The 13,032-nt window shown below is 41.1% G+C and overlaps 1 protein-coding gene across 14 annotated transcripts in view; it reads left to right on the forward strand.

The window, feature by feature from the left end:
* The first annotated feature begins 3,192 nt into the window (after window positions 1–3,192).
* LOC133470647 (sodium bicarbonate cotransporter 3-like) overlaps window positions 3,193–13,032 on the forward strand; it is a 54,480-nt gene continuing 44,640 nt past the window's right edge. For 4 of the 14 annotated variants that reach the window (XM_061759237.1, XM_061759238.1, XM_061759243.1 and 1 more), the window contains exon 1: window positions 3,194–3,366. In XM_061759237.1, the coding sequence (XP_061615221.1) occupies window positions 3,325–3,366 (42 nt within the window). In that variant the 5' untranslated portion in view covers window positions 3,194–3,324. Of the gene's footprint in view, window positions 3,367–9,043; window positions 9,236–11,268; window positions 11,473–13,032 lie in introns of those variants that run through there. The other 10 variants (XM_061759230.1, XM_061759232.1, XM_061759236.1 and 7 more) reach the window with 6 other exon arrangements.

Here is a 13,032-nt window from a genome sequence, read left to right on the forward strand (position 1 = left end):
GGACAGAGGGGCTTAGAGGTTTACAGGACAAAATATGGCACAGTCAATACTCATTTGGTGACTTGGGTAGAACAGATTAAATGAGCAAATAATCATTTTTAATGAAACAGATTTGTATTTTCTATTTACAGATTTTACAGATTGTAAAAAAACAACAAGAAAAACTTTTTTTTTAAATTATTATTATTGTTTTTTACAGTATAAAACAGTTCCCAGGTGTCTTAATAACATGTTTGTTACAAGCTTTGGTCGAAATACCCCAAAGGTCAACAATTATTTATTCATGTATTTACGCAACATATGTATAGTCTTGCTGAAATAATCCCGTTTATGAGACAGCAAGTGAACCAGCCGTCATCCTGCCCGAGCTTTGCAACTACGGAGACCTTAGGCTTATGCGGAAAGTCATATCTCCTAACCTGTGTGTCACATTTCCTTGACCTTTGTGGAAAACGTTATCGGATCAAGGCGACATAAAAGGGTCTTCCTTTCAAACATTGGAAAAGACAGCACTGTTTACAGTGATTTTGATTCCACTTTTACTCACCGGCGTCATTGAGTGACAGCAACTATTGCTGATGTAAATCTCTCTAGCAAGAAATTCTCTCACATTTTTCGCGTAGAGTTTGGGAAACTTCGTCGGTGGCCTGTGTTTGTATTTTATTCAAGTAGTTTAAAATCACCCTGACGTTCAGTGGTCATCAGTCTACGTGTAGTCTGCCTTGGATATGCTAACCCTAATATTTCTTAGTGATCTTAAACTGGTTAGGTGGTTCAGAAAATAGATGGGTGAACCTTTATGGACAGTAGTTGTTTATCACAGAACGCTTCTGCATTGTTTTAACTTCCTGCAGCATTGAGAGAGAAAACTTGTTGGGCAATCATCACAACGCCTCACATTGAATGTTTGTTTGACTCCCATACTCCCTTCACAGGTGGATGCCAACACAGTGCTTTTTCCACTTGTCTAAATTCTGACTCATCCCTCAGCTGCATTATTTAGATGCATGTGTTCTGGGTGGTACAGAGCGCACTTCTTCCTTGTGCGCTAATAGGCTCTCACTATCTTTAAGATTCAGGGTACAATTAAGAGGTGAGAGTTTGATTTCCCACCTTTTCAGTTCTATTTCTAAGCTACCAAGTGATTATGTCGGATGTTGACAGGCGAGTGAGAAAGGAGCTCTATTTTTTTTTTAAACTACAATTCCAATTGAGTGTAGTTTATATTATACAGTATAGTTTATATTAGCAATAATGTAATGTAGCAATACACATGAGTGAAGCTGTTGTCGGGAGAAGTGTGTGCCGCAAAGCCAATTTAAAGATGACCTATTCATAAAACTTTAATTGGCAAAGCAAACTAGATCTTTATATTGGCAGTGAAAGCCAGAAAAGTGTGCACATCTCCCAAGGTAGATTTAATTTAATTATCAGATGTAAAGGGACAGAGTCTTATTCTGCATATCAAATTAAAACTCCTCTTTTTTTTTTAACACCTGCCCGCTATGACAGGAAACCGGCTGTTGATGCAACACTGTCATCTACTGGTGAAAGCGAGTTCAAACCATTCGAAATTTGTTTCATTCATTTTGGCTGCGGCATCTTGCAACATATACTTAAAAAAAATAAAAATAAAAATAAAAAATATTATTTCATATAATGAACAAATATTGAGACTTATACAAGTTCTAAACTTTATTAGAAAATAAAGTCAAAGTCAGAGCTAAGGCTTTTGGGTATGATGTATCAATTTTCTTCATACTTTACTAGATCACTCATTGCGCTTTTTACTTTGTAAATAGCCGAAATGGCACGTGTGTGACTAATGTTTTTCCTGCTCTGCTTCTAAACAACAATACAATAATAAGCAATAATTCTCTTCTATCAGAGGCCTGAAGGTTTTGTGCCAACACTGACTGCTATTTCGAACTGTTCATAATTCCCTTCACCTTGACTAAAGCTCAAGTTCAAGCTGAAGAAAAACAGCCCCAAAGCATGATGTCACCACATACTTCTCTGTACATGGTGCTCTTTTGGTGATGAGCAATGTTGTGTTTGCGCCAAACAGAATTTATGAATTATAGCCCAAAAGTTAAACCATACCGCATGTATGTTGACCACATTTGGGGGAATTCAAATACTTATTTTGAAATAATATAGCTTAGATCAGGCACGTGCAGACATTTTTGGGGGCAGGTGTACAAGCCCCCCCAAAAAAAGGGATCCCATTGCCAAAATGATTCACACAATTAAGAAAAAAGAAAAACAAACAAACAAAAACAGTAGATGTATTTAACTTATTTAATTACTTACTTTTATGACTTATTTAATTTATGTATTAATTTCTGTGAACACAGTCAAGAAGCGGCGGCACGGTGGCCGACTGGTTAGAGCGTCAGCCTCACAGTTCTGAGGACCCGGGTTCAATCCCCGGCCCCGCCTGTGTGGAGTTTGCATGTTCTCCCCGTGCCTGCGTGGGTTTCCTCCGGGCACTCCGGTTTCCTCCCACATCCCAAAAACATGCATGAATTGGAGATGCTAAATTGCCCGTAGGCATGACTGTGAGTGCGAATGGTTGTTTGTTCCTATGTGCCCTGCGATTGGCTGGCAACCAGTTCAGGGTGTACCCCGCCTCCTGCCCGATGACAGCTGGGATAGGCTCCAGCACGCCCGCGACCCTAGTGAGGAGAAGCGGCTCAGAAAATGGATGGATGGATGGACAGTCAAGAAGCCTACTTAGAAAGGCTTGTGTGGATCAGCAAGGGGCCCAATTCTCAAGAACTCAAAATAAAGAACTATTCGTCTGTCATCAAAACAGTTGGGGAGAATTGATGACAGATGTAGTATTGTTATTCATTTTGTAACTACTGATCAATGAAGAAGAAAAAAGGGGGGTCCGGGCTTTCTCTCCTCGGTAAAAGGGGCTGGTGCTGGCTTAGATATTGCATGTGTGTATTGCAACTGGGAATGAATTAAAATAACCTAAAAAAAAAAGGATGTTAGCTTAACACAAAAAGCCCGCTTCGCCGTTGTGCAGCGAACCAAAATCCAACCATATAAGTGACGTCTCGCGGTTTGATTAGCTCCCAATCTCTATGTTCAAATCTTATTGGCGAACGTTCGCTGTCGCTCATTGTGGAGGCGCGGCCTTTGTACGTCATCGACGAACACGCAGCCGCCAGCCAGTGAGCTAGTGTTCACTCAAGTGTCACCCTCGCCGGTTTCCTCTACGCTACACGACCGGCAAAAAAAAAAAAAAAAAAAAAAAAAAAAAAAAAAAAAAAAAACCCTCACCGGTGGCCCAAAAGTCTAGCGGGGAGTGCGATGGATGAATCGTCGGAACAAACGCGGCCCTTCTTGAGAACAGTATGTACCCGCACCACACCGAAAAGCGCTCACGTCAGTCTGTTTCTTTGTCCGTCTTTTACCTTGTGTTCGCCAGGCAAGCTGGTTAAGCACAAGGGATGCTGTGGGGCGACCAATTCAACGGGACTCGCTCCGGCAGTTGCTATTGTTAGCCGGCCGGCTTTCTTACTCTGACACGTGGCACGGCGTTAAGAAGTGATTTGACTTGCTGAGCGACACTGGGCTTTTCAGAAGAACGCGTTCCGTGGAAATGTGTTTTATTGACGTTTTGTTGCTGTTTTAGGGGGTTTTGTTACAAGATAGTAACTTGCTAGCTAATTGGGCTAGCCGGGAAGGAACTCGCCCAGGTTTGATATTAACGTTTAAAAAGTTATTTAAGCGTTTGGCTGAATCGTTTGTTCAGGTAAACATACTGGACGTTTAACAAAATGGGATTCTATCTACTCTCATTAAAAGTAAGTTCTCTGTGGTCCTGTTAAGCGCACAGTTGGTTGCAATTAACAAGCCTCTGCTTGGCTTAAAAATGCCATTTTACAAAGGCAATAGTCCAGTGATGGATCACATTTCATGTAGGAAATGCTGAATTGTAGTTGAATGTTCACTTGTTTGATTAGAGAAGAGAAATAGGAACTGAAACACAATCAGAAAAATCAGTCAACTTCACTTGATGTGTACAGACTGCATGGGAACAGAATCCCAGTGACCTGTCCCAGGAGCAAAGCATTAGTGACAGATGGGATCGCGGTTGGCAAACTCCAGAGCTGTGCGAACAAATCCTAAAAAGAAACAGGTTGCAGTGCTAAGTTTAAAATGCCAAACTGAGGAATCTAAATGCTGGTGTAAGGTTGCCTGCTGCTATGTTTGTGTGTCTGTCTGTCGAGGTACTTATTTGTACATGGATAAGCATGTGCTTACTGGTGAGGAAACATGACCCCCTTCGCTGCTCAATGAAAAGCACTTGCTTGATCACTGCCTACGTCTTTCCCCAGCCACGGAAATCAAGTCAGTGGGATTGCTGTTACATACAGAGGCTTAAGCTGCTGTAATGCTGCGGAAATTCTCTGGGTACGTTAAGCCAAGAAAATTCACATCTTAAATGCACCGTTGTCTTGCTGTGAGCAAGTTCTTGCATGTTATAAACTATAAAATCAACATATCCATGATGGAACATTCATCTTTTTAATGGCTGTATGCAAATATTTGGGTATTTGGAGCGCCTGTCCACCCATCAAGTGTGAAGAGAGACAACCAAGTAAATCTTTTATCAACCTGTTTCTAAAAATGCGACTGTGAGCAAGGAGTTCTACACTTCTGCTCCATTGGTGTTTTACAGGTGGGGTAGTTTGCATAATAACTGCCTGCGCACCGAGTTTCTCTGCCCATCACATGATCAGCTCGGCTGGGCAAAGATGTAGAGCCACTTTCAAGTGAAAGCTGGAGTCTAAAACACGATTGTGAAGAGGCACTGTCACACATGAAACACCCACATACCCCTCCGGGGAAACACCTGCTCTGTTGTCAAAGCCAAAAGGTAAGCAGAGCTGCATTGAGGTTTGTTGGATGCACAGATTACCATTAGTTAGCTGCGTTAGCTTCTGATAACCGGCACATACTGTCCAGTAGATTCTGGTTCGCAAACTGAATCATTTCTGACACTGTTGCCGAACTGAGTCCATTTTCCCATAAAGATGAATAGAAATATAATTATTCTGTTCTAGCTCCAGTATGTGCCCAACCCAGGCAGTGAGAAGCTCCTTGGACGGTGCCAGAACCATAGCATTTTCCAGGGCTTCCTAATCGCACCATCACATGCTCTTTTCCCTTTCTTGGGAGCCATACCGAGGGCTAATTTACTGCAGAAAAAACAAAGCTATCTGAAATATGTTATGCATGGAATGAATGATGTTTAAGCTTTGGAAGAGGAAGCACAACTGAGCGGTCCGAGTTGTGGATGCTGTGACTGTTCACGAACTGTAGCTTCGGTTGTGAAGCAACATTTTCAGAAACTGATTTTTGTAAACAGGGGATTTCGTGAACCGAGGTTCCACTGTATTTAATTGGTCTGGGAAGTTGCTGACGCGGTGGGAGGGTATTGATGTTTGGTGATGATCTCCATGCGCCACTTACACACACTAGTGTTGTGTATGAAGCGCTGCTGCCATGAGTAAATTGTGCTATTATTATATTTCTAGCCGGTCACTTCACCACCCAATTAAAATTGTGAACTAATTGCACAAAATGGTTCACTTTAATCTTTACAATTAGATACTGCTGTTGAATTGTCCTTGAGCAAGATACTGAACCCCTAGTTGCTCCTGATGCTACGTCATCAGTAGGTGAATGAGGAGACCGTAAGTGCTTTGAGTACCTTGCTTGAAGTTAGAAAAGTGAAATATATAAATAGCAGCGTTTCTGAATTGGTCATAATATTTGACTCCACTTTTAAAGAAGTAAAACTAAGTACATCATTTTATGTATTTGGTGCATAATCGACATCTGGGCCTCATGCTTGTTCTCTGCTGCCTTCTATTGGTTTGTTTGGGTATGGAGCAGTGAATTGATAACCTGTTTAATGGCTTGTGTGAACATTTTCATGAAAAATCTGCTTAGAAAATCTGGAGGTCTGACTATCATCATGTGTGACATAATGCAACTAGAGATGTGAACATATTGGGTCAGACCTCTGCTCAGTGACTAAGGGATTATTAACCCTACAAGCTTTCAAATAGAATAGCTTTTTTTGTGAAGCCCCCCAGAGAAGGGTAGGGTGGCAGAGAGGGAAATTATTGCTTCATAGCAGTAGCATGGCAAGACATTCCTCTGTGCTCTGACTACTCAGTACAATAAGGCCAAATCAACAGCAAAATGGACCATAAAAAAGTATAATTATGGTAAAAGAAGAAGCATTTGTAATCGGGCACGTCAGCTGTGTTCAGGCAACTGCTTTAAAAGAGACATATCGTCTGACATGCTTTTGTTCTGGAATTAGCTAGTTCTAGGGGCGGATCTGTCTCATGCCTTCGGTACCTCTCATCTTGCCCTTATACTGCTGGGCCACTGGCAAGCATGGCTTTCATTAGAATAAAAAAACAGTGTGCCTCATACAGCCCGTACCTGCCAATGCTCATGTTTTGCTGCTTGTTTCTACTAGCGGAGGCAGAGTCTATAATATGGAAAACAGGCGAGTGACCTTAGAGTTCATTTTGTGTATGACACACTCACCCACCACATCTACTGCAATTCTTCACGGTGTAATCGAGTACTAAAAGTGCTGTTTCACAGAAGCTAATACTGTTCTAATACTATCTGACGACACTTAAAGCAGCACACACACAAACACACTTAATAGAGATTATATTGCATTGTCACTTGTGGTGGCAGCTTTTTATCACCAAGCTGCCAAATTACACTTGTCATTCAATGTAGTGGTGTGGCACATGAGATCCCCAAACACAAATACCCACAACCCCACATAGACACCTGAGTGAATTGTTATTATAACCTTATTATCAGAAGCTACAGCTAATGCTTATCGGTGCAAACACTAGCTCTGCTTACCTTTTTTGCTTTGACATGATAGTGCTTCTGCCACTGCTTCCAAGTGGTTCTTTCGATCTGTAACTCCTGCCAGGCAAGCTGCCAAGTGATTGGCTGTGAGACTCAGTGTATGGGTGGTTGTTATGTTAATTACTTCACTTGGTTGTTTCATTTCAAATGGAATGGGTGGACAGCCCCCGCCCCAGTGCCCCAGAGACACAACTAGTTGTATTCAGAATACAAAGTAAATTTTTCATAATATGCCCTCTTTACTTTTTTACGGCCCTGCCCAACTGCCACATCGATGCAATTAAAAAACTGCTTAATTTTCCGGGCTTCTTATATGGATTAGCTCTTAATAATGGAAGAATGGTCTATAACGCAAGTTAGATGTATTTAGTCTTTAAACGAGGCGACTTTCATCCTTCCCTCTCTACAGTCTTATTACGTAATGATTTTTTTTTTTTTTACAATTGTATGATGGTTAAGAATGTTAATGTTATTTGTTATGTTAATGTGACCTAAAACTCCACCTTTGTGGTTATAAAGGTTTTGTGAGTTTCGGTTTCCATTTTTTTAAATTTTCGATTGTTAAAAAAAAAAATAATATTTATCTAAGGTCGACCAGCGTCCTGGAAGTCAACCTTAGTTGTTCCACTATTGTTAGTTTCACAAAATTGTGAATGAGCCCTTGTCCGGTGTGTCAGCTCTGCACTTAGGTTTTATGTGAGTACTCCAAAAAGTTGCTGTTCACAACTGAGCTTCAAGCTTTTGAGGGGTTATGTTAAAATGAGGAACCTAACAATATTGAAATTGTGATTTTCTTGCTTATTATGGACATTCTGATACTGTATCACAATGTTTGTTTTCTATATAAAGGCTTGTTGCACTTTGAGAAATAAATATTATTGGTGAACATAAACGGGCCACTTCAGGTGCCATGGTTTAAAAACAATGAAATTTAGAGGGAAGACTGTGATGATTTCACCCACTTTCCACTAATAGATTCAATCATTAGATCATCTATGTCTTGTTTCTAACATTAAATGGATTCAGTTTGGTACGATTCACATTTTAGCGAGTTTCCACTGTAAACAGTCCCGTAATATCTCACCCATAGTGTCCCATGTTTCCGCACGCTTTTGATTCTGTTCACACATTCGTCATTCAGTGTGGCAGCTATTGCTGGTTCAAGTTTGGTTTCACCTTTTCACCATCGCTTTGTGACTAGTTGTTAAGTTGTGGCGGCTGAACGTTGCATATTTATTAAGGAGCTGTGTTCTCAGTTTCACAGAGCCAAAGCGCCATCAAAAAAGCCATCTGCTGACAGATAGGAAGACAGCAAACATAAAGGGCGCGATAACGCAGGCACGTGTCCTATGGCATGTGTCCTCGTGCCTCACTGTGGCACAAGCATAATAGTGCGCAATAGTAGTATACTATGAAACAGTACAGTACATTGCACATCAACTGAGGGCATACTGTAGGTATTGTCTTTTAACACTACTTATGGAACTAAATAAAACGGCTAGTAAGCCTATTATATCCATCTGCTGTTTCCAGTAAAGCATCCATAATGATCTCCAGCGAATCCTCTTTTATCATTGCTTCTTGTGTCCACCTTTTGTTTCCCTCCTCCTCCCCAAAAAGAAAAACATATTATGACCAGAGACAAAGATAGTTTTTGAATTATCGGTGAAATGTTTCAACTCCAAGGTCAATGTCAATATTGTTTTTTTTTTAAGAATCTTAATGAATATACTCCTAGCTTCAATTCAAAGCCGCCGCCTGAAGAATGCCAAGCTGTGTACCTGTTTCCTTTTATCTGTGTGGGGGATTGGTTTTCATTTGTGACCTGAATACCTCTGCGGGTAAACATTTGTATGCCCTCCGAACATGTGCGTATGTCCTACATGTGTTGCTCTGTGTGTGCGTTTTTTTAGCTCTTGGCCGGGGCGATTAAAATATTAATGGTGCCATGGTGGGATTGGCTGCGTAGCAAAGAGCAGGCAGACAACGGAGTAGACCAGAGCACTGTGTTATGAAGCAGCTTGGACCCTCTCTCTCTTTCTCTTTCTCTTTCTCTCTCTCTCTCTCTCTCACTCTCACTTTCACTCTCACTCTCTCTCTCTATTTCTCTCTCTCTCTCTCTCGCTCTTCCTCGCTGTATAAAGACACAAGTAGAGGAATTGGGAAAAGAAGAGTGTGATTGTGTCTCTACTGAGTGCAGTCTCTACAAGATAACTGTCAAAAAGGGGAACTGGCTAACGTCCTTGCTGTCTTTGGTAGAATCTCAATGGACAAACAAAACCAAGAAAAGCATGTGCTAACGGTAGGTCCTGTGTCTGCATGTGCAATCTCCAGTAATGGTGCATGCATTGTTCATGAGTTTTTTGCCCTTCTAGAGCGGAGCGCTATTAAACAGGGCATGTGCTTAGTGCACTGTCTGGTAGGTAGAGAAATCTGAGATGTTAGAAAGTCAAATCCAAGGTGAAAGAGGGGGTGATTCGAGGCTGTTGCCTTATTCATTCGACATGCTTTTTGAAATGGGGACATTTGCTTTCTAATCTTGAGGGATCTCATGAAGCGAAGACGAGAAGAAACCGGCAGGGACTGTTATGGCTGCTTGAAATAGCGGGACAAGGAGAGAAGGGACAATAAAAGGAGGCTGTTTGGGAGAGGTGGGCTCAAATAGGTCTGCCAACACAAAGGTGGTGCATGCTGTTTGAACAGATGACGCTTACTGACTAGGGTAAACTGTTCAGTCTAGTTATGAGCACTGATGAAAGACTTGTAATTTTCCACATTCAATGAGGAACATTTATTTTTGTTGGAATGCAGTCACACGGGAACAGATTTGAGAGGCACAGATATTGCAGTCATAGACTTTTTTTGTGGTATCTTTTTCTTTTTCAACATACTGAAGTTTAGTTCACAATGAATATAACATTGACACGAATTTCAATACTGTACTACGCTTTTTATTAAATTAAATAAATTAAATCAAACAAAGGTTACCAATACAAGTGACATTGTTATGGATCTACAATGCAGAGATTTCTCACTGGAAACATGTTGCCATATCCTCAAAGAGAGAGAAACACCTCAAATTTTGGTTGAGAAATGAAACAATTTAACAAATGATAATAACGGGATTAACAATCAAACAACCTACTGTAGCTGTCCTTCTAATAGACCTCACTGTGACATTTTCCCATTTACACAGTTGATTACAAAATGTTTATTGGAACTTCAGATAAATAATACACAATTGTACTTTACATATTGTTAGACTATATGTTTATTCCCAAAAATATGAACATTGTGTTCTTACGTTGTACTTAGCACACAGTGTTCCTAGCATAGTACTTGAAGGTTAATTAACAGAAAACAGTACACGAACAGATGTTATACAGCAAAAACGAACACATTTCAGCAAGTGGAATTTTAAGAATCTTAAAAAGACTAAGATTATTGTTATTTTTGTAACCAGCTTTAGTCTTTGCATGTAAACATTGACTCACGTGTAGTATCTGGCTAATACAGATGCTCTGTATTCGGAACGGTTAGGTCAGTCTTCTCTCACCAATATTATTCCAGAAAGATTCAAGTGTGCATACATTTGGTTGCATCTACTGTACTTATGAATGTACCTTTTAATCCAAAATAATGTGTTCTCCCAATACTGTGTGGTTAGCGAGGAGTAGATCAGTCAACTTTAGCCACCCTTACAGATTTACTTACCTGGTCCAGGAATGTAAGCCCAGTATTTCTTGTGGTGCTGTCAGACTGGGGCACTACACATGATCATGCAAATCCACTTCCATCAGAGGAATGCAAACATAAGACACACACTTTCTAGTGCACAAATAAATGGAGTCCAAGATGGCCTCGATTCTAACAATAGAGTGATTATGGTAATACATGTGGGAATTGTCATTTAAGTCAGGCTCATGATCAGGAATGTAACATGGAAAGCAAGTCGTGGCATATTGTAAATACTTTCCATTACAACAAAATGTCTACGTGGTCTGCGGTGGTGACTCCAGTCACACATTGAGGCCAAGACATGAGGCAGTGATATCATCAATGTATCATGTATCTTTTCAGTATGTGCCTTCATCACCTTTTGTTTTGCGTTCCTTCCCACTTGGCACAAGTACTTCTCTGTGATTGACTGGGGATTGAATGGAAAAGATCCTCCCCCTATGATTTACCCTAAATGCTTCTTTATACTCGCGCGGACGGTGACCGCGCTAACGTCACTGGGGGTGTCCCACGCGTAGTTTGCCTTTGTACTCGAGCACAACCCACGCGCGCTGTTTTGAAAGTGTGCAGCAGTTCTCCTCCAAGTCGGGGGTGTCAATACGGCTGGTATTGGATAGGACAGCACAGGGTGGAGTTTCCACTGCATTTTTTGCCATTTCCGGTAGCCGTTTTTACTTTCCTTTCAGTAACAAGGAACAAAGCAACAACAGTGGCAACCGCGCCAGAACAAATTGACCTAGATGACCAGATGCTACGTTTAATTATGCTGCAAAATTGATCGAGAAGGCGGCGACGTAGATGGTATGTAGAACCAATGGGCACGCTGGTACGTCATCACAGCATGTTACTAAAACGGACCAATCACAAGAGATGATATCCGCGGCGTTTGACGCGCAGAAACTATTTTTGTCGGGTGCGCGGGGCAATTCGTTGGTCACGTGATGCAATGCGGGCGTTGTCGGCCGTGTGACCGCGGGAGTATAAAGAGGCCTTAACCACAAGACCAGGTAATTGTACATTGGAACCCTTCGTTTAAAAATGCTGTTGACTAATACACGAAGAAAGTGTATGGTGTATCACTAAAATCAAAAGTAATATTTAGTGTGAGATGATGTTTGCTTCAGAAATTTAAACTAAAACGTTTGTAAGGAAGTGTCCTCATGAATAACCCTTCTAAACTCTTCTTTTTGTGTATCCTTAATTCAGTCCATTCTTATCAACCACCAGCCCATGCCAACATTAGGTCACTGTCACCCTGTGGTATTTATAAACCCATGTGACGTTGTCTTAAACAGGCTTTTCCTCTGTGGTCTTGATACAGTACTGTACTTGAGATACAGTAGGGTTAGGTATTTGCCTTATCAAATATATGACTGAGGGTTGTCATTAGTGTACAAGTCGAAATCAATATTGCATATCATTTTGTTTATCTTAGTGTTAAATCTGTTTTATTCTTTGAAAGTAATTTGGTGGACATTGTGACACTTAGGTGAGTGTGAGATTATGTTATGGTTATGCGATAATTTCTGTGGTTATTGCATGGTGTGATATCCATGTGACATCTGTTAGCTGGTGGTGCACCCACTTTGGCCACACACACTGCAGTAACTAAATACAGTTTCTCTGCAGCTGTCTGAATGTCCCAACACTTAAGGGCAGAAAGTCAAGAGAACACTAATAACATGTTTTGTAATTGGACCAACCACGTCTTGGGTTAAAGAGGTATATTGTTTTGAATTTGTGTGTGCATTTAGTTATTTTGAGAAATTAAAGTTCATTTGTTCATTTGCATTTATGTGTGTACTAGGCTTAAGGGAGAGCCCGGACAACCTGCAAAGGAAACACATTTTGACCACTTGTACCCTTGATCTTCATCACGACCCACAGCACGTGACCCTTGGTTAAGGGTTAGGGAAAGTAGATCGATTGGTAAATCGAGAGCTTTGCCTTTTGGCTGTGCTCCTTTCTCACCACAGAAGAACAATGCAGAGTCTGCATCACTGCTGATGCTGTACCAATCCACCTGTCAAGTTCCCCTCCATTCTTTCCCTCACTCGTGAATAAGACCCCAAGATACTTGTACTCCTCCACTTGGGTCAGGATCTCAGCCCTTACCTGGAGAGGGTCCGGCCCCCTTTTCCGACTGAGAACTATGGCCTCAAATTAGGAGGTAATGATTCTCATTCCAACTGCTTTCCACTCTGCTAAGAATCACTCCTGCAAGAGTTAAAACTGTGGCTTTATAAAGCCATCAGAACCACATAATCTGGCAAAAAGCAGTGACATATTACTCAGGCCACCAAACCGGACTCCTTCAACGCTTCGGCCAGACCTAGAAATTGTATCCATAAAAGTTAAGAA

This window comes from Phyllopteryx taeniolatus, chromosome 21, assembly GCF_024500385.1.
Source record: "Phyllopteryx taeniolatus isolate TA_2022b chromosome 21, UOR_Ptae_1.2, whole genome shotgun sequence".
Taxonomy (NCBI): domain Eukaryota; kingdom Metazoa; phylum Chordata; class Actinopteri; order Syngnathiformes; family Syngnathidae; genus Phyllopteryx; species Phyllopteryx taeniolatus.